The sequence below is a fragment of the Etheostoma cragini genome, chromosome 5, assembly GCF_013103735.1.
Source record: "Etheostoma cragini isolate CJK2018 chromosome 5, CSU_Ecrag_1.0, whole genome shotgun sequence".
Lineage (NCBI taxonomy): Eukaryota > Metazoa > Chordata > Actinopteri > Perciformes > Percidae > Etheostoma > Etheostoma cragini.
The window spans coordinates 2,422,445-2,448,855 of NC_048411.1; the positions used below are offsets into that span (position 1 = coordinate 2,422,445).

Consider the following 26,411-nt stretch of genomic DNA (forward strand, 5'->3'; position numbering starts at 1 on the left):
ACTTTAGTTACTCCACTACATTTATCTGAGAGCTTTAGGTACTAGTTACTAGTTACTTTAGTTACTCTCTTACCTTCATCTGACAGCTTTAGGTACTAGTTACTTCAGTTACTCTCTTACCTTTATCTGACAGCTTTAGTTACTTTACAAACACACAAAAAATAGTTTTTTTATAATAAACTAAATTACCCAACCATATCTAGGCCTATCTGTTTTGGTCGTTTCCAGTTTTGGAAATGTGAGGATTTTTCGGCATTAATTCACTCTTTAATAACGTTTTCCTTTTGATACTTAAGTAGCATTTTCAATGCGAGGCTTGTACTGGTATTTTTTACAGTGTAGTATTAGTACTTTTACTTACAGTAAGTGAATGATCTGAATACTTCTTCCAACACTGGGCAGCAAAAACACATGGGCTGGGTAGATATTTGAGGTATCACATCATCTTTAGCTTCTTGTTTCCTTGTTATTGTGCTGCCAAAAATACATAAAAATATCCACACATCCCCGTTAAGTGGCACATTTCTACTAAAAGCACATTTTAGTCTTTGCCAATATCCCTGTCTGATAACACACCGACTACATTCACATGTATGGAGCAGAATAGAGTGGGTTAGCTAACTGTACTCATTTGATGTTAAGCTAATAAATAACATCTCAAACTGACTTAACGTTACCTTGGTTGAGTATTTCATGTGTGAGAAGAAGTTTCCGTCACTTTAAGCTTTTTTTCGGACGTAATGAGAGCTAATTTATAACTCAAATAGGGAGTAGCGTCGGTGTTACTAAGGTTGAAGGAGCTATAATGATGCAGTGAAGTTTACCTTTTTAAACTCCGGGATTCGGAATGCCGCAAACGGATTCTCTATTGACGTAAAAGTGACGTGAAGCCTCTCCGTTTACTGCAGTGTTTGTATCAATCTGCGAAGGCTGGCGAGTGTGAGGCGACGTGATAGCAAAAGTCTTGCTAGCTAGCTACCGAAAGTCTTCCATTTTTTCCGAGTCCTCTTTTTCAGGTTGGTTTTGGGACATTTCTAGAGACTAAAGAGTGTGTCTAGAATGCATGCAGTGATAATAAAGCACATTTTGTCTTTCAGGTGGCCGTTGTCGAGACACGTGTTGGCTGCTAGCAAGCTATGAAGATGAGGAAGCGTCCGAACGTCCTGTTAACAGGTGACATGATTCTGACATCTCCATCTTGGAACCAGATACCCACGGCTGGTACATTTACGCCACAGACATCTGCAGAGTGTTCTATATCTTGGACAAAATTAGTTTTTAGTGATGTAATATTCGGGACATTTGGAGCCTCATCCCATTTCTACCCACACATGTACTGTTATGTCAGGCTGGTAGTTGAGCATCTTCTTTTAGGAGTCATTGGGTCTCATTCACCAGACCTTCTGTATAGCCCTCGGTTCGAAATTGAGCCGTTTTCAAAGCTCTGTATCAAAATAATTGGGTTTCTTTCAACCGAATTGCCCAAAAATTACATGGATGGATCCACAGGCTGTATAAAAAGGGGGGGGGGGGGGTCAACAGATTCTTCCCGATGTCATGATACTTATGCCACGGTACGATATTATTGCGATTTTAAACCTATTGCAATATTCTATAACTTTTTTTTTTTTTTTTTTACAACCTCTTAATTTACTCAATTTCCAATGACGTCCCCAAAAGGAAACTTTGTCAACATGATTGTCAAGCAGACAAACTGACCAACAAGTATATAATATATTATAAAAGACTATATACTTGGCGCCTGTGTATCGATACAGTATTGCCACTGAAAATATTGCAATACTATGCTGTATTGATTTGGTTTCCCCCACCCCTAGTAGTTATGCATCAACATACATTCCTCGTATGTTAATAGTAAAAAACCTAAAAAGTAATTCCTATTTTCTGTTGTGTTTTTTTTACTCAAAATTAGGAATATTTTTATTGACCATGATTTCCTAACATTAATGGAAAACTAGCAGTGATAAGTTGGCATGAAGTTGGCTTAGATGATGTAACTCAGAATTGGAAAATGTATATTTTATATTTTATAAAACAGGGAAAATAGACACACTATATACTTCCTCTCATTTGTAAAGCACTTTCATCAGAAAATCTGCTTAGAAATATAGAATGGAACAACACAATGTCATTTTGCTAAATATGACATCACATTCATAATTCATTTCAATTGTTTTCATTTTTAACAAACTATATATTTGAAGACATTCCACATTTTTCTAAAAGCTCAGTCTAACACTTTTCTAAAACAATTCCACTGCTGGTTTCATGGTATCCGAATTTTGGATTGTCGTCATGGAAACATTAATTAGTCATGTGACAAGGCTGGGAAGATTGGCAGAACAGGCATCCAAGTGACAGAACTCAGATCTAATGGAATCTTCTAGCACCGCCCCTGCCTATCAAAGAGGGCAAGACTGATTGTATACATTGTAGAATGAAATCTGCTTTGTTAATCCTGCTCTCTCCCACAGGAACCCCTGGTGTTGGAAAGACCACTTTGGGAAAGGAGCTGGCCCAGAGGACAGGGCTCACCTATGTCAACATAGGAGACCTGGCCCAGGAAGGTAAAAACCCTACCCAACGTTCACCACCAATCAAAGCACGGATGGCAACGAGCACCTACAGGATGGAACATCCTTCATCTTTCTGTTTAATCCCAAATCCAAACCCTCATTTGCCATTGTCTTTGTGCTGCAGTAGCTGGCCCTGGTTCGAGTCTGTGGGCTGCTTTTAGACTTCGACTCAGAGACACCCTGAGGCTGTTCTGATGATTTTGGTTCTCTGATTTTTCTCTCTCTAGGACAACTTTACGATGGCTACGATGAAGAGTACCAGTGCCCAATTTTGGATGAGGACAGGGTGAGTTAAATTCCCCATGCACGCTTTGAACCTGGTTAGGATCTGATCTGTACTGCACAACAGACACAACTAACTACTTACCCACTTTAGATTCCCAGTCCTCTTTCTTATCCGGTTCAACAGCAACGTTAGTTGCCAATGATGACATATTAAAGCTCGGGTCAGAATCTTGAATCTTGAATTCATTAATTTCACTGCTAATAAATAAATTAGATGAACCCTGTAGATTTTAATGTTATTGCTGCCTTTTGAAACAGTTATGACACAGTAGCAGTTTGAACGTTTTCAAAATGAGTATACGATCAATCATCAACCATTTTCATTTATGTTCTGTGACTAGACAAAGATCAGACAAGTTATAGGCTTAGTGATCATCTTATTAATGGGGGCAGGCCGCTTACTCCCTCTGTGGTATGTTGAATCTGAAAAAGCTGACTGAACTAACGGAGTTAAACTCTTACTACAGATTGAATTAGCATGGTAGATGTCAAACATAAATGTTGGGACTTATTGTGATGCTCCAGGTGGTGGATGAGCTGGATGAAAAGATGGTAGAAGGTGGTGCAATCGTTGACTATCACGGCTGTGACCTGTTCCCTGAACGCTGGTTCCACATCGTCTTTGTCCTCCGCACAGACAACACCCAACTATACACACGGCTAGAGAGCAGGTAACTTCCGCTTCATTTCTCGTGTGTGTGTGTCTGTGTGTACTAAACCTCAACCAGGGTCGGCTCCAGTCCGACTGAGGGCCATCCAACTGGTGCCAGCAGGATTTCAGGTTTTAGCTTGCACCTTTTGAACAAATCAAACCTTTGACACGTGCCAAGATCAAGAAGTGGCTAATGGTAAGAGTGCCAGTGTATGTGACGTGTACTCTGATTGGTTTAGCCCACGTCACAGCCACTAACATGGAGGGGACGGGCTTATGACCTGTACTGCAGCCAGACACCAGGGGCTACCCAGATGTATTGACCCTAACTTTTACGGTCTTCTACGGTGCAATTAATCACAACATAATCATGATTATAATTTTGGCTCCCAATGATCTGCTGGGCCTGAAGTGCAAAACACAACGGCATTAACTTCTACCGAGAAAAGTAGAGCGTATCTAGCAGAGGACGGACACTCCTGATTGGACAGACCGACTGTCTGTCTTTTAACAGGAAAGTAAAGGCGGTTGTGCTTGATGATTTGTTGAAGTTTTTTCATATCTGCTGCCGTGTTTTCCTATTTGCCGTTGTGTTTTATGATTTGTTGAAATGTTTTCCTATTTGCTGTCATGTTTTGTTATTTGCACTTCAGGGCCACCGTACAATGATCACAAAATCCAAATAATTGAAAAATAAATATTGTCTCTTAACTTGTCTTGGGTTCTGAAGGGGGAAAACAAGTTTAAATGGGGAAAAGCATTAAGGGAAATTTTTACTCTTTTTTTTGTTTTTAATTCATTAATTGCAACGTCTTTTAATAAAAAATCTACCACGAATCGTAAATCTTATTTTTATATTATTTTTTTTCTTCTCCATAATTGAGCACCTTAGCCCCTGGTCTGTAAAGGCACACTGGCCCTTGACTGCTTGAGACACCCCTGCCTCGTGCCTACCCTGCCAATCTTATTGTCTAACCCCTACGATAAGTTTAGTTGGACGCACAGTAGTTTGACTTTGTCTCTGTTTTGTCCTCTGTGTGACTGCCAGGGGCTACGCAGGGAAGAAGCTGCAGGACAACGTGCAGTGTGAGATCTTCCAGACCATCTACGAGGAGGCCATGGAAGCCTACAGCGAGGAGATCGTCCACCAGTTGCCCAGCAACACCCCCGAGGACCTGGAGCGCAACCTGGAGCAGATAGTTCAGTGGATCGAGCAGTGGATGAAGGACCACAACTAGAAGCTGAGCCCAGCCTGCTGCTGGCATCCACTGGCAGGACTGTCGATTAAAAAACGAATTGATTGTGGTTATTTTCCAATCTGCATTTATTTTCCTAGATTTTGCCATAAAGAAGACTGATATATCCAAAGACTAATCACTTTGTTCAGTGGCTTCTATGACCTGCCTCTGGTTAATGGTAACAGAAGGACACAAGGACTTGGTGATGCCAGTTGTCTGATAACCCATCACGTGCAACACCAGTGCAGACTGATAATTTAGACATTTAGATATTTTTTATAAATAAATAATAACACTGCATTGTCATAATGTCTTAGTGATAATAACAATAGTTAGAGCTAGTCCACAGGGCTTACAATAACAATGCACCTTATTTACAGTACTTCTCTAGATGTTAGAGTACTTTACAGCAGAAACACAGAAGAGCATACTGAACAAAGCAAACCGTTGAAGTTTCTTTTTTTTGATAATTGCAGATATTTGGAGCATGCACCACCAACTCACATCATTTGAAATGATAACGTGGACCCAGCATTGTTAACATGTCTTGTGGAGGGGCTGCATGCTTGTCAAAATGAACGGTGTATACAGACCGATTAATACAATCTGCAAGTGGGAATGATCTGTTTTTGTTGTTATTGCAATAAATAGTTAACTAATCTGTTAATTCAAATATTTCTCCAAAGTGCAGCTGTTGTATTTTCTTTTAAACAGGGTTTCCCCATGGTCTTAAAGTCTAAAATTTCTTTATCTTAATTTAAGTTCTTAAGTCTTAAATTTGCTCAAGTATTGTTGGTCTTAATTTTTCTACGTCAATGTAAAGCTACCTCTAATGTTCCCCTAGGGTGGGAGTTTTTTTTTATTCTATAAAATTGAAATTCTAACCTATTATAATTTCCTTTTATATAAAATAAGACATGTGCACCATAACTTGATGCAGAAAAGTCACAAATTGTTGCAGAGAAATTCACCTCAATGCAGGATATGAAGTGTTTGATGCTCTAAATTTCCACAAGAAGTAGAGATCTAAAAAAAAAGGAGTGGCGATCTCAACCCCCCCCCTCAATGTTGAACCCAAAGTTACACCCTTGAATGCAACTTATTTTGCAGCCAATCTATATACCAGTCCTTTACTTTAAATGAATTTGAGGTATAGGACTGGTATGGTAGTTGTTTCAGATGTTACTGGACTCTGACCTTTTTTGATGTTCTCATAAGGGTCTTAAATGTCATTAAAAATGGTCTTTAAAGTTCTTAAATGTGAAGTCCTGTGTAATTAAACTAAGAAAAAACTAACTTTCAAGTGCTGTTCATTAAAAACGCCAGGATGTTAGTTGATATGTCCTTTTGTCAGCTGTGAGCTCCTGCTCCAGGTCCTGGAACCTGTCATCTTTTCAAGCGTCATAAACACCTGAGAGAAGCCCCACCTGTGCACGTGTACAGTACACAGTGTGTACAGTACAGTGACGTCACTGAGCTCCGCATTCATTGAGTTTGAAGGGAAGCTATGTTCAGAAAACCCTCTTTTCGCAGGGAGAAAGTGTGGACGACTTTAATAAATGCTGAGATAGACACTGGACGACGATGAGATGGATGGTGATGATGAAATATGAGTAATGTCTGACATTGTTTTTGTATATTTGAAGCATCGCAGTGTATTAGGGTTCAGGTAAACGTTGTCTAACGTTGCACCTTGTCCTACGAAATCCTGGAAACAACTTTTTGACAGTAAAACGTAAGCCTAATCCACTTTGACTTTTCTAACAGGATCACAATACTTTCTTAATAACAGCTCTTTATCACAGTAGGCCTATTGCAAAGTGGTATGTTTTCTTTTGAAAATGTTAACACGCATTATACAATAGCTATGTAGGTACTGTTAGATGGCATATGAGAGAATAGTATAGAAGAGAATAACTCTTTTTTTTGTCCACCAGGGTGGACATTTCTCTTTGGCTCACCAGACAGTACAAGACATACAGACATCTCAAATATAGTAAGTAAAGTATTCAATATGCTTACATTCCTTAAAGTGTAGCAGCTCAGTTTGATTGCCACTTGATTTGGTTGAGAATACTGATGGCATATGGAATAAAAGATTTTTTTTAAATCACTTCCAATATGTGAACAAATGTGAAGTACCAACTGCAAAATATATCAGAATACTTTATCAGGGAAATTATTTAGTCGCAGTTGCTCACAGTCACATTCAAGGTAAAATAAGAGTAAGAAAAGAGCAAGTGAATAAGTAACATATAAAAGACATAAATAAAAATGTTAAGTATTTACAGACATAAATAAAAATGTCCCTTGTTACCATCTCCTCACTGTTCTGGGGGTTACAGGCTGTCTCTTAACCAGGGGCACGTAGCTGGGATGAGGTGGATCATGATGTTGTCTGACCTGCCCAGAGGGAAGAGAGGGGAAGAGCTGTGTGTTATAAAATATAGTCATATATCTATAAAACATAAGATAAAAAACTGTTTTGTAGTTCTATTCATTTTAAATACATTTTAAGGAACTGCGGAAGTCTTATTTTGACGTTTTTTTGCCGGCTGGTTGGGACTGTCACTCCCCGATGTGAGTCGAGTGCAGATGTTAGATGCGCATGCTCAGATTTAAACGGGTTCCTGCCATAGACATTATATTATTATATTAACGGTCTATGGTTACAGCATGACTGTCATACTGAAATTTGTGAAATCCATGAAACAATAAAAGTTTCTCATTACAAACAATAAAACAATATGGAAATCATTTCAAACAGCGTTTTAGCTATCTCTGTTTGTTTGCTAGCTTTAGCTCAAAACACCATTCCAGTGACAGCCTTTGTTGTGTTTAATTGCTAAATATTAGCTAAGCTAGCAGTCATTAGCTCAAAACGCCATTCAACCGACAGCCTTTGTTGTGTTTGATGCAAACTTCTAGCTAGCAGTGAACGAACTTCGTTAAGTAGCGTTAGGTCCATTTTTATTCTCTTTTGACATTACAGAAATCTGTCGATAGCATCATAGACAGTTGGTCAGCATCTTGTAGGATGCTCTACTTGTCGTAAAGTGACGCATGCGCTACTCAAATCTGCACTCGACTCACATCGGGGAGGATAGGGACCAGAAGGCTATCATGTTTCCTCCAGCAGAGGGCGGTAAAGTCAACTCCGGACTATACCAAGGCTCAAAGGGTTTGCTGCTAGTCGGAAGTTCAGTTCATTTTTACCGGGCTTGTGTGGCTTCGGACCATATGGACAGCCCTCTGAAATACAATGGGTAAGATTGACATGTATATTATTCGTAAAATTGATAGTGTTCTTTTAGCATTAGTCGGAACCACGGGGCTAACGTCCCTGTGCTGTTACAGTGGGTCGCCCCACAGTGACACTGGGAAGCAGACAGGAAATTTAGACTGCGAATAATGTTACTAAGTTAGTATCTTTATTCGTCGTTACTATTACAAACAGCTAGTTGAAACGGACAGGGCAGATGTTTCTACTCCGTGGTAACTGCCTGTTGAGAGGTGTAATTTGTCCCCCATGCAAACGACAGCTTCAAAATCGACATAGTTTCATTACAGAGTCTAAACAAAAATAATTAAAAAAGCATTGTCTCGTTCACAAGTAGTAGGCTAGGCTATTGCAGTGTTGTTACATTTGATTTTACTGCCAAAGGGCTTTCTTTCCTTCAACGTTACGTAACGTTACGTTACGCGCCTTGGACTGGGATATTGTTGGTTGAAGAGCTGTAATGTGACTCCATAACCCTAATCTCCAGCTTCAATGACTGTGTAAAGGGTTAACTTTAAAATATAAATACTGTTTTTATTATGACAGTGATTCAACAACAGTCAGTCATTTGCATTTGTGTAAAGGGAGCTACACTGTACCTGTATGTGTAATGTATTTGTATGGCCTAGGATGTACTGTATCTGAGTACTAATCTACACTGTACATTTGTATTGAATAGACTTGGATGCTGCATTACATTTAGAACACTTAAAAATACTATCCTCGAAAATAAAAGAATAATCTGACGGGATTCAATATTTTAAAAACAATATATTTGCATTATATTATAGCTCAAAATAATAGCTAATAATTTGCCAAGTGGTTGCTTATGTCTTAAAACTGAAGGCTCGGTCATTGCTTTATTGTAGGCTATATTTTCTGTAGACCTTTTCAATGGAATTCCATTGCTAGGCAACATCCTGGACCTGTGTTAACTTCCTGTCCTACGCAACATGTGATGTCATTCACACACATCAGGAAATCCTTGTGTACACTATGTTTACAACTGGAAATGGTGTGTCGGTGGTTGCTAAGGTGCTGCTAGGTTGATGCTGTGTATGTTTGCTCATTACTCTTACAATATAAACATATATTTGTCTCTTTTTGATATGGGAGGGAATTATCATTTTTGTATCATTATCTCATTTTAATAGAAAAATATTAACATTAAAAATTTAAAATGTTGATAGTGTGATTTTTGCGACGATCTGTACCAAACAAAGACTTTTTTTCTTTAGTCTGTAAGATTACCGAAGCCCAGAACGGCTGTGGATATGTTATCTCGCGATAACGACTTATTTTACTTCGTTATCTCGATATGACAGAGTTTGTTTTCTCGAGATAACACATTCATTATTTTGTTATCATGAGTTAATTAATAAGTTGTTATCACAAGATAACAGTGCATAAAAAAAATCCAGTATTCTACAGACTAAAGAAAACCTAATTAATTAACTGAAGTGTGTTATTGGCAACAATGACTCAACCCATAATCCATGTTGAACTTGCAAAAACTAAAATCCAATCTGAGATTTCTCAATGACAATCAGGAATTGGGCAAATTTAGCCATCTAGCTCCATAGATTCCTGTTTGTTTTGCACTGGAACTGCAACCAAATTTGGGAGTGAACAGCACCGGGTATTCCCAGGCCGTCTCCCATCCGAGTACTGACCCGGCCTGCCCTCCTTAGCGTCCGAGATCGGACAAGATCGGGCGTGTTCAAGGGTGTAAGCCCAATGATAAATGACATTGGGGGGGGGTCGAGATTCCCACTTTTGAGCAAAATTGATATTTGGATCATCAAACATTTAATTTCCTGCATTCTGGTGCATTTTTCTGCAACAACCTGTGCCTTCTCTGTATCAAGTTATGGTGAAAATGTCTTTATGTAAAGGGAATTATAACATTTGGGGGGGTTGCACTGGCCAGTTTTGATTATCCCCATCTCCCTTGTAAGTTACGCTCATGCATTGATGGCAGCGAGCTACTATGGAAGGCACTGGGCTAACCATCGGGAGTTGGTGGGGGTTCAGTGTCTGGAGCCATAGCCACCCTCAGGATGATTGTTAACCTTTTCCCTGTGTGTCCTCCACAGACATCGGAAAAAATGCCACAGCCCAGAATGATGCTGGTGGTGACGGGAGATGACTTTGGCTACTGTCCCAGGAGAAACCAGGGGATTGTCGAAAGCTTCCAGGCTGGAGGCATTTCTAATGTGTCACTGCTGGTCAATGCCTCTGCTGCCAAAGAGGCAGCCGATCTGGCTAAAAGGTAGGCTAGTGCTAATTAAAGCCCTCTAGATCTAGACATCAACAGTAAATGGGACATGTTATTAGCAGACTAAATCAAAGGAGCAAAGGCTGGTTTGTAGACCTGGCTGGCCCCTAGTCACCAAAGTAAATATTTCACAAGCCACAAATGCTTAAACATCACTGTGTTGCAATGTTTTGCTGTTACTAAGTATAAATCTGTGACATTGGATCATTTACCATTACTCTCTAACGTATCACCCGGGATCTCCGGGTGTTTCCCGTGTTTTGGAAGTCAGCAACTGCGGGTCAAAGTGTGGGAGACCCGGGTTTGAATACCACTGCAGTACATCAGTGATACATCGCCCCCGTGTCCCTGAGCAAGACACTCAACCCCTAGTTGCTCCAGAGGTGCGCGACCTCTGACATAAATAGCAATTGTGGCTACAGAGCCACAATGACATGTAGTGTAATGAACAGGTTATATAACACCACTGACAGGCGATTAAATGACATGTGCCATGCCATGGAGTAAAATTCCAGATTTATCTCGCTTTGAACATTGTTGGAAACATTTGGAATAAAAAAATGGAACATAGGTATAGTCCTTTTTAAATGTTTTAATACCAAAATGCTTCTACACAGGCCAGTAAGCGTGTCAAGGCAATTAGTCTGTGTTACCTTATTCAACAGAAATCTTTGCATTCACCTGTTATTTCGGACAGTTTGATAAATTATGCTTGAGTTAATAAAACCCTAATTGATCAGACTGTATTATTTGAATAAATTACAGCCTGACTCTGAAGAAGAAACTGAGATCAGGGCTCATATTCAAGTTTATGTTCTGCTTGTTTAACAGTTGTTTGGTAAATGGCTCTTAAACACATTCAGAGAGGATTTGAATTGCTATTGTTATTCTCAGTTCTTATCATTTTGGTGCGGGGGATTTTCCTTTGGGGCTGGCTAAAACCTCTCCAAAAATTCCTCTATGGAGGAAAAGCCCTGAACATGTTATGACAGAAGTTTCTCTTTCCTTGCCAGACACAACATCCCCATGGGCCTCCACGCCAACCTGTCAGAGGGCGTTCCAGTGTGTCCGAGCCTGCAGCAGGACTCCACGCTGGTAAACCAGCGAGGCGTGTTTCATGGGAAGATGGGCTTCCGCCAGGCGCTGGAGAGAGGTCAGCTCAGCATGGAACAGGTACACTGCACCAGCTCTCAGCTTGGGATCAGCTAGTCATGTTGGGCAACACACCGGATCAACATCTATAAACCTGTTCTAACCAGGGGTGGGGGGATGGGACTCACCAGAGGCCTCCTGATACGGTATCATCACAATACCTATGTCACAATTTAATATTATTGCCATTTTAAACATATTGCAATATTCTGTGATATATTGCAATTCATTAACTTTTTCCAATTTCAAATTATTCCCAATTTCAAATGATGTCCCCGAAAGGAAACTTCTTCAACATCTGTTTCATCTAAAAAGATACTTTAATAATTAACTTCAATGTTACTGCTGCAAAATGAGATTGTGAAGCAAACTGACAAACACATATATATGTAGGTATAATAATAATAATAATAATAATAATACATGTATAGGATTCAGACACACAAATAATACAACACACAAGACATGACACAGGAGAAACAGACACTATGGATGGATAGTTCCATCAAATTTGACTGTTTCCATGAGACATTTTTCATTTGATATCACTTTATTTGGATAAAACGTGTGAATGGAAAGCCCTTATTACCGTAACGTCCACTTTTGTTCTTCCTTCCCAGGTGGAGCTGGAGTTGCGGGCCCAAGTCAGGCTGTTCAGGGAACTGACGGGGCACCTACCCCACCACATGGACGGACACCAACACGTCCACGTCCTGCCAGGTAAAGCAAAGTGGGACAAACACATGCTAACTGTACCTGCTTCTGATCCACTACAGGACTCAACAAGCTGCACATGTCTCAGGAAGTCACATGACTAACAAATAAAAGAATGTCAGAACGCCACGGCTGACGTTTAGTTTTGGAATTCATCTTTTTTATTGAATTTTTCACAGGCTCAATACATGGCACTCAGCAGCATTAGGGAAAAAAGTTCTTACGGAGGCCAACTCCAATATTTAAGTCCAGTGAACGTAAACAGAAATATAATATATATTGCATATATGCCTCAATATAATGTTTCCAAATGAGTTCATTTCCTGTGTTTCACCCGACAGTGACAATATACAGCTGGAAGTGAATGTACAGTATTATAATAATAATATTAATAATAACAACCGCTTACAGACATATATTTCAGGATCCCACTGGAGAAAAAGTAAAAATTTTCTCTAAAGGCTTTTTTCTAACACATTTTTTGAGAACTATTTAGTTCAGCTATGAGCAGCTCAATTTAACTGAACAAATTAGGATTTTTCATTTGTCAGCTCCTGGCAGATTGTTGGAAAAAAACCTTTGGAGTCTTTGGAGAAACATTTAGCTTTCTCCATGTTTACAACTAAAATTGGTTTTGAGTTTACAGTCATATAAATTCCCTACATTGCTTAACTTGGACAAGAACATGTTTACTTTGCTTGATAAATGACTATTAATTGGGTCATAAGAAAACTTCCCAATTACTTTCTGTTGACTTCCTGTTTCCCTCATAGTGACTCGTTTTCCTGTAACTGTCGGCAACCATGACCACCACATTAAGTCCAGGAGGTGACCCAGCAGGGCCGGGGGTCTTGATGTTGTTGTGCTGTGTGTTGTAGAGGTGCGTGAGGTGTTTGCACAGGTCCTGTCAGATCTCAAGATCACTTACACTCGAGTTCCAGTGGAACCAGGTTTACACAGCTGTCCAGCCGTGCCAGAACACCTCCACACATTCTACACAGAGGTGGAGAAGGACGCGCTGGACTCCATCCCTGTCTTCACACGCTATGGAATCAGGTGTGTGTGTGTGTGTGTTTTTGTGTGTCTGTGTGTGTTTGTGTGTCTCAGTCTGTGTGTGTGTTCCCCCTCTCCCCCCCCTTCATGCTTCAGCTGTCCTATTGAAAAAGTGCCAATAAAATGATCTTTAAAAATAAGGGGTACAAAGAGGTTCTGGATGGGTGGTTGGGTGGATGGATAGATAATATTTGTATTAAACAGATATTTTGATAGAACATAATTCAAAAAAGTGTCCGAGCATTGACTCAGTTCCATTAGATTAGTGTGAACCGGTTCTAAACATGTTCATCTATGCTAGTGGCTGTCAGTCTGCCGCTGTAGGGAGTAGACGGATTGATTCTAGTCTATGGCTGACAAACACTTAATACATTTCCCATGTCCACAGGTGGCCAGATGTGTACCTGGGACTGACCACCATGGGCCAGAACATGTCAGTCCCCAACCTACAGAGGGCCCTGAGCCACGCCTTGGCGGCAGGGCCTTCTTCAGGCCCAACCTGCAGCCCTGCATCAGGCTCCCATCCGCCTGTGGTCACGGCCGAGCTCATGGTCCACCCGGGTTACCCCAGCCTACCTCAGGAAGGAGGCTGCGGAGAGGGCCCCGACGACTTCTCCCAGTCAGCTGACAGACAGCACGAGCTGAGCGTGCTCAGAGACCCGTCGCTGCAGGCCCTCTACAGCCAGGAGAGAGTGCAGCTCTGTGGCTTCAAAGACATCTGAGTACTGCTGTCTACCAGTGGAAACATGTACGTAGGGCTGGGCAATGTATCAACATTATATCCTTATCCTGATATGAACCAATATATCATCTTAGATTTTGGATATCGTAATATGACACAAGTGTTGTTTTTCTGGTTTTAAAGACAGAAAAGTGGCCAAACTGTTCTAGATATTCTAATATTTGCCTTTCCCCACTTAAACATTGTTTCCACATTATTGGTGATTATTTATCTAAAGTTAATACTTTGTGAAAGCACCAGTAGTCGACCCTACAATATCACCGCAATATCTATGAGTGATGATAGGATTTTCTCCATATCGCCCAGCCCTACGTGTGTGTGTACACTGTAGACAACCAAAGTGAGTGAGTCCCATTGACATCTGTAACACCACAAAAGACTGTAAACCTGCCTTAATTCATAGTATGTGATAGAAGGTGACATTTTAACACACAAACAAAACAATGTAACATAGTGGCAACTAATGGGTGAGAATGGACCTGTCTCCCTCTTTTAGTCAAGACGCGGTTGTTTAGTCCAACAACAGCTCACCTAGGCCTGCACGGTTAATCACAAAATCAGGATCTCGATTCACCCTATTTCGCAATTGAATTTTTAAATAACTTATGACTTTGGTTTACATTTCATTTTATGGGCCGACTGCATCCCAAACTACTACTACTGTCTTCTGGGAGTTTTAAACCGACTGTATAAAAGAGGTTTTAATGCTCTCTCTTCTCTTTATCGAAGCCTCTCTGTTTCAGGCTTGTGGGGATTAGTAATGTGCCATAGGTGCCAATTTCTGTTGTCTTGTCGTGGTTCATGTGTGCAATAAGCATTATACTTAGTGAGAAAAAAATTGTGGCGGAAAATCGTGAAATCAACTCTAAGCTAAAGAATCATAAGTCATGTTTTTCCCCGGATCGTGCAGGCCTAAGCCCATCTACTCTATCTTTTTAATAAAGGAACACGCCGACTTATCGGGACTTTAGCTTATTCACCGTTTCCCCCAGAGTTAGACAAGTCCATACATACTCTTCTCATCTCCATATTGCGGTAACTCTGTCCGACCCCCCCCCAGCATTAGCTTAGCCTAGCAGAGATCCTGCAGGTAACTGGTTCCAACTAGCTACTGCTCCCAATAAGTGGCACAACGTGTTTCTATTTACATGTTGTGATTTGTTGGGATAGTCTCATGGAGATGAGGAGGGTATGTATGGACTTGTCTAACTCTGGGGGACACGGTGAATAAGCTAAAGTCCCAAAAGGTCGGCCTATTCCTTTAAAAGACAATTCTTACAAGCACAGAAAGACGAGCACTGCCACGCTGGTAAAACCGAATGAAAGCTGTCGTTTTTTAATGCTATCTAATAAATCATCAATATTTACTGCGGAGCACAGAACCACTACATAAAAGCAACTGGAATGTTAATGTTCTCCCTAAAGTGTGTGGAACAGTGAATAGGGAACCATGTTTGTTCTGTGTGTGAGCCATACCAGGTGCTGCTACCAACATGCCAGTAATTGCACATATTATATGTTTTTTATAATTTAGTTTTGTCCATCATCTTTTACAATGAAGGATTATTAGTATCAAGTCAAAGAAACTGAATTTTAGTTTGAGGTCCAGATATCTTAGACCCCGTTTCCACGTACACGGTTATTTAGAAAAACTGAGACATTGTCCTCCGAAAACGAGTCTTCCTAACACCTCCGTCCAGAGGGGAGATCTTTGAAATCTTGGACGGAGACAACCGGAGGTCTAGGCAACCGAGGATGTGAGGAAGATAAAAGAGAGGAAGTGATTCTGATTGGCTAACGTGGGCTTGAGCTTCTCGTTACACTGCCACCTACAGGTTTGGCGAGCTCTTGACGGCGCATGTACATTTTTCTGAAATCTGCCAGCTGCGCAAGGCGTTATTTTTGAAAACGGAGACGTTGAGATGTCCGTTTACGTGTGAACGTGGTCTCAGATGTCTGGATAAACTGCTGCTTGAGTTTCTGTCTGATTGTCTTGACTGCCCTGTAGTGATGTCATCATCTTCTTAGATGTCAGCTTTAACTTGAAATGTTGTAGGGTTATTACTGAAACTACAGAAAAAAGACTCTTAATTTAGATTCTGATCTCGAGGTTCAGACTCTATTCTTCATACCTCCATTCTTTCAGTTTTGGGCTCACTGTTACATATTCTCCTCAATTAATATGCTTTAACCCTCGTGTCTTCCCGCCAACCTGGAAATGTTTGTTTTTCTGAGGCAAAATCTAAAATGAAAAACCTTTTTATCGAAGTTATGGTTGTCTTTTTTTGACCATTTTGTGGCTTTCCCCCAATGATTTTGTCACTTTCTCAACGTTTGTCAACTTTTTCTGAGCCTTTTGAAAATGTTGTGGGTTTTTCCCCAAATTTATAAAGGTTTTTATTTATTTTTACATTTGTCATTTTTTGTTCACATTTTAGTCACTTTAATTAAAATTTGTATCTCTTTTTTAAAGATCTTTTGAAATTGTTTTTTCTCTGAATGCTGTAAAAATGACAAAAAACACCCAAATTCAATGAAAGTACTGAACTGAGTATTAATTTAACATCCATGTTACTTTTTTGGACAGTTTGTATGAAAGAAATCCAAATTTCTGATAGAAATTTTTGGAAAGGGGTCAGATTTGACCCGAAGACAACAGGAGGGTTAATCCAGTGACCACACAGTGGTCAGTGGGTCACGTAGTCCTCTGTCAGAAAAACTCTGCCCAGTGCAAAACAATGGAGGGAGGAGTAGAAGAAGACTATTTTTGCACAACTTAATGAAGTTATGTAGTCGTCGTGTTTTTATAAAAGAGGGTGAAGGAAGGATTCTCCGGTAATCTCAGGTCTGTGTAGCATCTGATAACCAAAAGTGAGTTTGTAATATTTACAGCTGGTATCTGGATGTTTTAAATCCTATATTTTGATCAAGTTTCTGTTGTAGCTTTTTTTATTCATTGCTATTTGAATTGTTTCAAAGATCCCGACTGAACAGCTGAGCTAATAAATTATGTCAAAATTATGTCTGATGTTACTCTGTCTGGAAGCAGCATGTTAATCTTGAAAATCGGGGTTGGTGTTTAATATTATAGGATTTGAAAGAATATTGCAAAAAAGAACATTGAAAAAAGTGATGAAAAATGTCAGGAAAAGCTTACAATCGTGGGAGGAAAACAAAAAGGTCAAATATATGTCATCTGCACATATGTATGTAATACTGGCAGCTAGTGTTTAAAATAGTTACTGCAGTACAAATTCAAAATACTGGAGAGAAGACATTGGTTGCAAGGCTGAGACCACATTTGTTCTCTCCATGTTTCATATTTGTGTTCTGAATTTAAGCATACTCAGAAGGTAAATACTTTGTAATAAATGGGGACAATATGTCTAAAATTATGTAACGGTTTACCAAAAATAAATAAATCAAGCTTTACTAACTGGCTCCCAACTATCTTTCACTGCAGAACACTGATGTTAAGAGCCTATTGGGCCGTGAGTTGAGATGTTTTTCAAACTATGAAACTATGAACGACTACATGCACGATGCTTGTTAAAATTCCACAGGTGATCTGGCTTCAACCTGTTTTTACCATTTTGTAAATCAAACCACGTTGCTCCTCTGTGTAGGCGTCCAAAGACAAACATGAGCAACATCCACTTCACTACCAGGCAGACAGTGAGGCCAAATGGTTAGCCATCTTTATTATGAAACAATATTGGGACCAGATCAAACAGCTGTTACATGGTGGTTTTTGGCCACTGCAGTCCCTTTCCATGTCCTAACACATCCCCAGACAGCCAGCCCTCTCCCAACTGCCTTCATGGTGCTTGTTTCTAGGACCGCCTCCAAGAGCTGAGCTTCCTTCCAGCTGATTGCATCCTTTTTCCAGCTCCCCCCCAGGTTAGGTCCCTTTCAGCAGCTGACAGTCCACTACCACTGGAATATGTCTCAGTGTGGTAAAGGCTCGGTTCTAATGTGATAGGTGGTTATATTGGGGTGCCTAATAGTGGGAGAGGAGACATGCCTGGAAGATTCAAATTAACCAAACAGGATATTCCCACGTTACCAATTTTAGATATCAAGTGCAACTCAAACAATTTTAAGTGGAGAAAGCAAATTGTTATTAAGGAAAAGAAAATCCCAATAGCTATTTATAGTTATATCATGCAGAGCACTGGTTTAGCCTGAGAGGTCGACTGAATCCCCATCAAATGTGGGGCTCGGCTCTGAGGGCCTGCTGATTAGGACTGCATGTTTGGAGTGTTTATTTTTTCTCTAGCATTTTCAGCAATACCAATTCAATTTTATGTTTGGCCTGTTGTTGTTTGTTTCTGCTCAGTGGGTTGCAAACTGGGGGAGGAGATGTGCGAGGGGTCGTCTCAGAGAGTACAGAGCAACTCTAGAAGCAGTGGAGTTGAGTAAGGGAACGTTGCATTCGGCACACACCTCCAGGTTCCTATGCTACAGCTTCCATCCTTTCGCTCACATTTGTTTTTGCGTGAGATTATTGATGATTGGGCAAAAGAGAAAAAAGGAGTAATTAACCGGATTTACTGCTCGGAAAAAAACAATGTAGTAAAAAAACAAAACAAATCATGTTTAAGTGTGATCTATTTAACAAAAGAGTTGTTTATATAGAGGGAACGCATAAAGAAAAATGTAACACATTACGCCGTATTTCCATCTAATTTCATTTGAACATCATGTTCCCCTAGCATTCTTTTCCATTTTCACATTAAGAAAAAAGTAGAAAGTTAGAAATGGTCTGGAGATTTATGGCCGAGGGGGAGCAGTAGTAAGAGGAGGTGGAGGAAGCTGTCTGATCCACAGAGAGTCCTGGTTGGGGAGGGAGGCTGAGGATGCTGCTGCCTGGCTTCAGCTGGGCTGAGGACCGGTGTGGGGGAAAAGAGGGGGAGGTGAGTGAGCGGGTGTGTGTGTGTGTGTGTGTGTGTGGGGGGGGGGGGGGGGGGGGGGGGGGGGGGGGGGGGGGGGGGAGAAAGAGGGAGATTGGTTTTTGGTGGGGCAGGTGAGATAGGAGGAGAAGAGGGGGAGAGAGAGAGACAGAGAGAGGGCTACACGTTTGTCGGGTGATCAGTCCATTGGCCGCTTTTCACCGTGTTTCTTTGTAAACTCTTCAGCGTTCTTCAAGAATTTTTTACGGTCCTTTGAGTATTCTTCTGCTAGGTCTGCCCTAAGGGGATGCTCCGGCTGGGGGTCGTTCACCAGCGCAATGAGGGACTGAATTACTGCAAGACACAAACAGGCGAGGAAATGACGTTAAATATGAACAATGCTGTAGTTTTTCACAGCACTGTGTGCATACAGACAGAGCAGTCACTCAACAGGTGGAGTTTACCAAGGGATCATAGCAGTAGCCCCAGTAAGTCCTATGTGCTTACAACACTGCTAGCAACCATCTACCAATTAATGCAAATGGTGTTTGTTGTATTTGACATTCTTTCCAACCCTCCAGGACCCCATTGACTTCAGTTCATTTTAGCCCACTGACAGGATTAGACTTGACGATTGCTCAACATAGCTAATGCATCATAAGGAAACATCGGTCTGCACTGCAACAATGGCGGCGTGACCTGGGAATCTCTACTGGTTAACCCAACAGGGAATGCAAATCATTATCGGAAACAAATTCTGTAAAAACTGATTGACTTTAGAGCGGAAGAGTTTTAGCTACATGACAGCACATAAGGAATCAGTCCTCTACGTGGAACTTTGATGTGAGCTCTCATTGGATGCTCTGGGCTGAAGACCAGCATACTAGTTGGTAAAACAAAAAGTAGTTGTCAACAACTGCACACTAGAAAATTTCAGTGAGTGAATACACACCCCAGAATGACTGTTGCATCCATTTGAGCCAGTGTTAACCCTATGCAACGGGTTCGTTCCATGTCCTGTTTTGTCTTTCAACTTCCGGTCACTACTGCTGGCTATTTAACCTCAAGGGAAAAGGCGTGTTCCTGATTGGTTCACACAGACTACAACAAATGTCCTAAAGCTGGAAAAACACGTCCCCATTCCTGACAGGACCCCACCACATACACCGCAGATCTCACATCCAGGAAAAGGCCATCTATATAGAAGAGTTAGCTACGGCTAGCTTACTGTGTGTTGTGTATTAGCTTGATGTAAGAACTGCCATGCTTAACTTACCGGTACGAGGATGCAGGTTATTGTTGTCACTTTAGGTTATTAATATTATTTGCATTTGAACAGACGATCAGCCAAACCTGCATATTTGTGCTTTGTTGGTATGAGTATGAATTAAAACAACGTTTTAACACAATATGTAATAAATTAGCTTTTGCCCATGTCATGAAAAAACCCAAAATGTGTGTGATAATGCAACTAAGCTAATGAGTGTGTATTAGATGAAGAAATATTGTAATTAGCGATGCGATTTGAGTCAGACTGTCTTATTTTCTTCCATCTCTGTCAGTACTTCCCACTGTCTGTTAGATTATCAAACCACTCAGATATCTGCTATAATGAGAGCGCAGGGTCATCACAAACGGAAGATGTGGATTGACACAACCTCTTATTTCCGCCACTTCCCTTGTAGACGGGGCGTTTAAAGACAGAATTGTGGAATGGGAGCAGTCCCTTTTAGCTGAAATGCATGAGGTCAATAGTACGGAGGAAATAGTTCCCGAACCAAGCAGAGGAGACACTACACGCTGCATCATCAGATCAAGTGGAACGACAGCATCTGTTGGTGTAGTTGTAACACATGGCAAACTACGCAATCCAGTGTTTCGGCAGCTCTGAACGGGACATTTAGGAGCCACCGAGTACGAGCCAGGCAGCGGACAAACCAACAAAGTTGTCCATTCCTTCTGGCTAGAATGTTTGGATCAAAAACATGGTGTGCTTCATGGAGCAGAGAACATCTATCCTGCACTGATACATAGGAAGGAATAGTTTTTTAAATTATTTTTTTTTAAACTAATCCCAGGATAAAAGATTGATGTCCCAGCAAAATCATAATTCCTAGTTATTTGATTGTGTTTTGCTGGGCAAAGCACAGAATTTCAGGGTGGTTACAACCTAAACATTTATGAAAATGTAAACTATTAAGAAAAGCCAATATATAGCTTTGGGAAATTCCACTAGAGTAAGCAGATAGTAGTAATTTGGCTTTTACATGTAAAATCACTGGCATGACCCTTTAAAAATGATTATCTGTGTGGGCTGTCCGTGTACCATTAGCCTTTAGACAACATATATGTATATTTACCTCCAGCTGCTGACAGAAACCTGAGGCAAAACACCCCATCTATCAGTTAGGAACCAGGTAATATGTCCACTACACCATCTCAATAGAGCGGCTCATTTTTAAAGGGTCCTGAACACAACACTTGCAGTTGGGCCGTGAGAGAATGATGCGATTTGGCCAATAAAAAAGCTGAATAATAATTGTACAACTTTAGAGGCTATAACTATTTTGCAATAATGACTTTAATCTTGGTGCTGTAGGGTTCCTGTCACACTCTATGTAGGTCAGCTGTCTGTGAGGTAAATATCGTTAAGTTTCTGTTTCTATACAGGCTACTCCAAGTATCGAAACTGAAACTGTTTTGTGCAGAAACATGGATGAGTAATACTGTGAGCTTTAAGACAAAGGGTGATTATGTGGCCTCAGCTCACCTACAGAGGCGCCCCCCACCCCTGTAACACTCACACACCCACCTTGGTCAGTTTTGGTGGCAGGCTTCCAGTTCTCTGCGCTGATCACAGGCAAGCACACCTGGCCCTTCTCATCAATGTTGGGGTGATAGATCTTTGTCTTGAATGTGATCTTGGGAGGCTTGAAAGGGTACTCGGTGGGGAAAATTATTTCGATTCTGAACGCACCTTTGTCATAAGGAGGGTTATCCTGTAATTCAAGAAAGGGTGTCGGTAAAGGAAGCTGTGAGCCAACAAATAGCAGAGCAGTCAAGCAAGGAGTGGCTACTTACAGGAACAATGAGCCCTTGCCATGACAATAGGTTTGATTCCTCAACTTGAATGTTTCTGAAGTTTTTCATTCCAGACCTGCGAATCTCTTCAAGTTCCTGAAAGAGAAAGCAAGCGTTGTTTATTACAGAAGTTACACAATGTCCATGTTTAAAAGGGGTTGAGTATAGAGAACCAGTTCAAAAGTAGAACCGGGGCATTATTAAAGAAATGCTTTAGTGTTTTTTGTTAATTTCCCTCGCCGTACCTTCCCGGTTATGTGCGTGTTAAAACATGTGTATAGTGTTTGCTTTGTGGCAAAAAAAGAGATAGCGCTCTACGATGCAACTTAAAGGGTAATTTAATTTTGACAATGGGAATGAGGTCATCATAATTCAATGGTTGCCCATATTCATTTGAGTCAGAGTCAGAGCCGGGGGGGGGGGGGGGGGGGGGGGGGGGGGGGGGGGGGGGGGGGGGGGGGGCAGTGGCTGCAAAGTGTTTCATGCAGTCAATGGGCTATAATACAACCATGGTTTTGTGTTATGAAAAATGATTTTCACAAAGACAATGGCTGGTATTTGCTTATATCTTAGATGCCTGTTGATTAAAGGGGAGAATCCCCTGACGTGGGGACACAGCGTTGAGAAGTGTCCGAGGTATATCACTGAACACATCCAGGCCACGGATACCGGGCATCAACAGGTCCCACTCCTGACATCGACATTGTTCCACTTTGGGCAAAGGGGCACAGCACCCACAGGAACACAAACCATGTCCCAGAGAGCCGCAGGCTTCCAGAAGGTGCTTCCCCCTCCTCCGCTCTCTCATCCACATTCTCAAATTCATTTAAATATTGAGCCGTGGCACTGAAAATCTTTTAGCTTGCGTTCCTGAAATGCTTTTGACTCGCGGTCCACTCTCCACACCGCTGTCTGACGAGGGGGTCACCTCCTGAGATCGATAATGTTTTCAGACACTTTCAGTAACAATCTGAGCAAAAATAATTACTTTTAGCGGACAAAAATTGAGGGTGCACAATTGCCCCGTTAGGTTACATTGCAGCCATGTTTGAGAGGGCCGGTCACTGCTTTCACGCTCAACACTGGACTGATTTTTTGTTCACATCAGTCTATTGGATACAAATGCATGTGGAAATAGGGTCCAGGTTGAAAAAAAATATTCTTTATAAGACGAGATGGCTGTAAAGTTCTAGCCCACCACCCCTGGTCCAATTACTGAAAGTGCTGGCTCCAGCTTGCCTTGCAAGAATTTTGATTGCCGGTAAGAAGTCGCTTTAAGATTTTGCAGCACAAGTGACTTCCACCGGTTGGTAAGGTGCATGCACAATGGTGAATGGAGATGAGATGATTGTGTTAGGCTTGTGTCTGTCTACACTCTGCCCCATGTCAACAGTAGACGCAGTGTACATTTACAAATGGCTGTTTATGACAGCCTAAATCTGCATTAAAAAAAAAATTCTGTTACATGTCACATGTGTCCAAAGATTAGAGCTACATTCAATACGAATTTAAATAGATACCCAGAATCTATACAACACCCTACACTTGGTAAAACTAACTGCTGTAGTTAGTTACTTTTATAAAATATATGATTATCTACACACAGAACATACATCATCAAGCTCATACAATTTGATTTCTAGAGCTTGGTGATTCGAATATAGATATATAATTTATTAACTTTCAGTGCTATTATATTATATCATACTTTCAGTGTGCTGAGAAGCCTGTGACCAGCCAGGGAATAATTTGTAGCCTACTAATCCTCCCTATCTCATAAATACACTGGTGGTGGATCTGATTGCTCAGGGCTTACCCCTGTATCTTTAAGTATGGTGGGAAGAAACAAGGAGGGGGAATTACACAGTATGTTTCCCAACCTTCTGATAAACTGGTCGTGTTAATTTCCATAAAACAAAAAGGGTACGCCTGATCTTCCGTGACTGTCGTCTGCTTAGCAGAGTCAGACATATCCTTTGGAGTCTCAGTTTATTCGATTATTTTAGTTACAAGGTAACGGAATAAACAATTGGGCCGGTTTGCTCCGTAAAACACTTAATTGAGGAAATGCTAATTATTCCAACCATAGGTTTTTAGGCCGATTTCCTTGTTCTGTTGTGCCACCTAACATTAGCTTTGAAAGCGTAATATTGTTGTGCGTCTTACTGTTAACACTGTAAAGTCTCACCGACCTGTTGTCTTGTTTAGACATTTATGTCGAATGGTTTCACTTAATAGCAACAAAAATGTTAGCTAGCTGTGAACCGAAACCGAGTTCATTTCCTTGTGACGATCTCCCTAACCCGGCTAACTGTTTAGCTAACGTTAGCTAGCAGAAACGCAGCTAAGATATGAGGCTAGCACGTTAGCTAGCTGATTAGCGCCTTCCTCGATCACGGTCTTATTATGTCGCAACGTCTAAACTCTCCCTGTCTAACAACCCATAGCTACACGAAACCTATAGTTTGTTAATAAACGAAAAATACCTTCTGTGGCGGTCTTCCATCGACTCTCTGGCCTAGTAGTTTGCCGGTGCTTTGCTGCCTAACTTAACATTAACATTTGGTCGGCTAACCGTTGGCTAGTTGGCCAGTAGTGACCTCTCGTTTTTATTTAGTTTACAGCTAAAAACAGAGACTAACTGTGTCTTCAAACAACATTAACAAGTAAAAATTTAAGCGAAGAACGAATGAGTAGCCCAGCCGCCAATACGTCTACACACATTACAAATTATATGAAAATTACGGGATCGGGAGATTTACCTTGGCCAGCCTCCTGCTCGCCGCCATCTTGAAACTACTGTGTGTTCCCAGAATACACAGCGCGGCGAATATGGGTCGGTCTGGTCTGGTGTTGGTCCTGGGGCTGAGAATCAGCCATCTGTCTGTTAGGATAACTGCATCTTAACTTTAAAGTTAACCTGTTTTAGAAGGGGATGGCTTCTAGTCCCACCCAGACTACTTCTCAGACTTCTGGTTTAGCCTAGGTGTTACCTAAAGTAGATGATTCAACATATTAATATTTTACTGAGTCAGGATTTGATATAGGCCCATGCCAATCTTGCTAAGCGTAATAGCCTACTGTATCATTGTAAATCAAGTGAATTAAAAACATTTACACATTGTCCCTAGAACTTATATCTTTCACGAAAAAGATAATATAAAGATGTAATGAAAGTTATATAACATAATATAATACTATTTATTCCACCTTTCGCGCTGTGCTCCATAATTAAAATAACTATCATAATTATAATTTACTCCTGCATACTTTGCACTCTTCATTGCGCTATTGTCTCAACCTGTCTATATTATTTCTGTTATATCATAAGATCCAAAGCAAAATTCCTCGTACGTGTGCTCATATCTGGCAAATAAAGCTGATTCTGATTGAACACATACAACTCATTGTGACTACTTTCTTTGAATTTCGAGTGATTTATTCAACTTGGTCACACTTTTTTGGTTTACGGTCAAAAATAACCGCCATAGGAAATGAATGGGAAAGGGAATATATAGGCCTACTTCTAACAGGCCTATAGTTAAACTCCCCGTACTTATCAAAGTACAGAGTGTGGACTGGTAGCTGGAGAGATGCCAGGTCACCTCCTGGGCACTACCAAGGTACTCTTGAGCAAGGCACCGAACCCCCCCTCAACCTCTCAGGGCGCCTGTTCAGCAGTCGTGGCCCATTCACTCTGACATCTCTCCAGTAGGGCACGCATAGGACCTGATTTGTGATGGAGTTAAATTCCTTTGAGTGATTATGACAATATTTACTGGAAATCTGACATAAAACATATCCAAACAAAACTGTCTAGAAGTATATCAGTCTTGGCTAAAGCAAAGCACATTCTAGATTACAAATCACTTGCTGTAAATTACTGTTTAGAGATTTGGGGAAATACATATCACAATTCATTGAAATTGTTATTTATACTTCAAAAAAGTGCAATAAGAGTAATTCACAACAAGGGATGTGTGGAACACATCAATTCATTAATTTCACAGTTTAAAGCATTAAAATGATTTGAGCTAGTCGAATTTCAAACAGCAGTGATTATGCTCAAGGTGAGAAACAATTTAATTTATATGTCTATGGTTCCAGGCACGTCCAGCTGGGAGGAGGCCTCGGGGAAGACCAAGGACTAAGAGGAGTCCTCAAGGAGGACCCAGGACTAGGTGGAGGGATTAAGTCTCCAACTGGTCTGGGAACGCCTCGGGATCCCCCAGTTGGAGCTGGTTGATGTGGCTGGGAAAAGGTATGTTTGGAGTCCACTGCTAAAGCTGCTGCCCCAGCGGACGAAGATAGATGGATGGGTGGAAGTAAGGGCAACAAAGACAAATATGACAGTCAAAAAAAAGAAAAGAAAAGGCTTGAAAAAACTGGTCTTGTTTTTATCTTTTAGAAAAACAAGAGTTGAAATGGTGCCCCTATGTATATACAT

General features: G+C 40.9%; 4 protein-coding genes and 1 long non-coding RNA gene across 10 annotated transcripts in view; 2 read left to right on the forward strand and 3 right to left on the reverse strand.

Moving 5' to 3' along the window:
* The window catches only part of rad17 (RAD17 checkpoint clamp loader component), a 15,879-nt gene extending 14,878 nt beyond the window's left edge, over window positions 1–1,001 (reverse strand). For 2 of the 3 annotated variants that reach the window (XM_034871404.1, XM_034871403.1), the window contains exon 1: window positions 678–861. In XM_034871404.1, the coding sequence (XP_034727295.1) occupies window positions 678–695 (18 nt within the window). In that variant the 5' untranslated portion in view covers window positions 696–861. Of the gene's footprint in view, window positions 1–677 lie in introns of all 3 variants that reach the window. The other variant, XM_034871405.1, reaches the window with a different exon arrangement.
* Window positions 1–11,666, reverse strand: part of LOC117944548 — a 26,555-nt gene extending 14,889 nt beyond the window's left edge. Inside the window, exons 1-2 of the long non-coding RNA XR_004656607.1 lie at window positions 11,653–11,666; window positions 7,090–7,095 (exon numbers count right to left, since the gene is read on the reverse strand). This is a non-coding gene — a long non-coding RNA (uncharacterized LOC117944548). The remainder of the gene's footprint in view (window positions 1–7,089; window positions 7,096–11,652) is intronic.
* ak6 (adenylate kinase 6) lies at window positions 903–4,908 on the forward strand. The gene is made up of 6 exons (XM_034871413.1): window positions 903–1,016; window positions 1,098–1,173; window positions 2,496–2,588; window positions 2,825–2,883; window positions 3,408–3,553; window positions 4,583–4,908. Exons 2-6 carry the CDS (start codon window positions 1,137–1,139, stop codon window positions 4,770–4,772), a joined length of 525 nt encoding a protein of 174 aa, XP_034727304.1. The 5' UTR covers window positions 903–1,016; window positions 1,098–1,136; the 3' UTR covers window positions 4,773–4,908.
* Window positions 6,433–15,886, forward strand: ydjc (YdjC chitooligosaccharide deacetylase homolog). Of its 3 annotated transcripts, none has more exons than XM_034871411.1 (6): window positions 6,433–6,507; window positions 10,149–10,324; window positions 11,344–11,503; window positions 12,103–12,202; window positions 13,075–13,252; window positions 13,638–15,886. In XM_034871411.1, exons 2-6 carry the CDS (start codon window positions 10,161–10,163, stop codon window positions 13,969–13,971), a joined length of 936 nt encoding a protein of 311 aa, XP_034727302.1. In that variant the 5' UTR covers window positions 6,433–6,507; window positions 10,149–10,160; the 3' UTR covers window positions 13,972–15,886. The 3 variants fall into 3 exon arrangements, with proteins under 3 accessions (XP_034727302.1, XP_034727301.1, XP_034727303.1); XM_034871410.1 differs by lacking the exon at window positions 6,433–6,507 and adding an exon at window positions 7,792–8,038; XM_034871412.1 differs by lacking the exon at window positions 6,433–6,507 and adding an exon at window positions 9,865–9,879.
* Window positions 15,887–17,662: 1,776 nt separating this feature from the next.
* ube2l3b (ubiquitin-conjugating enzyme E2L 3b) lies at window positions 17,663–24,963 on the reverse strand. Of its 2 annotated transcripts, XR_004656606.1 has the most exons (5): window positions 24,727–24,963; window positions 21,965–22,060; window positions 21,696–21,882; window positions 18,990–19,237; window positions 17,663–18,908 (listed from the first exon to the last, which is right to left on the reverse strand). XR_004656606.1 is itself a non-coding variant. In XM_034871414.1 (4 exons), the coding sequence occupies exons 1-4, from the start codon at window positions 24,751–24,753 to the stop codon at window positions 19,083–19,085; spliced, it is 465 nt and encodes a 154-aa protein (XP_034727305.1). In that variant the 5' UTR covers window positions 24,754–24,963; the 3' UTR covers window positions 17,663–19,082. The 2 variants fall into 2 exon arrangements, 1 of the variants encoding a protein (XP_034727305.1); XM_034871414.1 differs by having other exon boundaries at window positions 17,663–19,237.
* Between the last annotated feature and the right edge of the window lie 1,448 nt (window positions 24,964–26,411).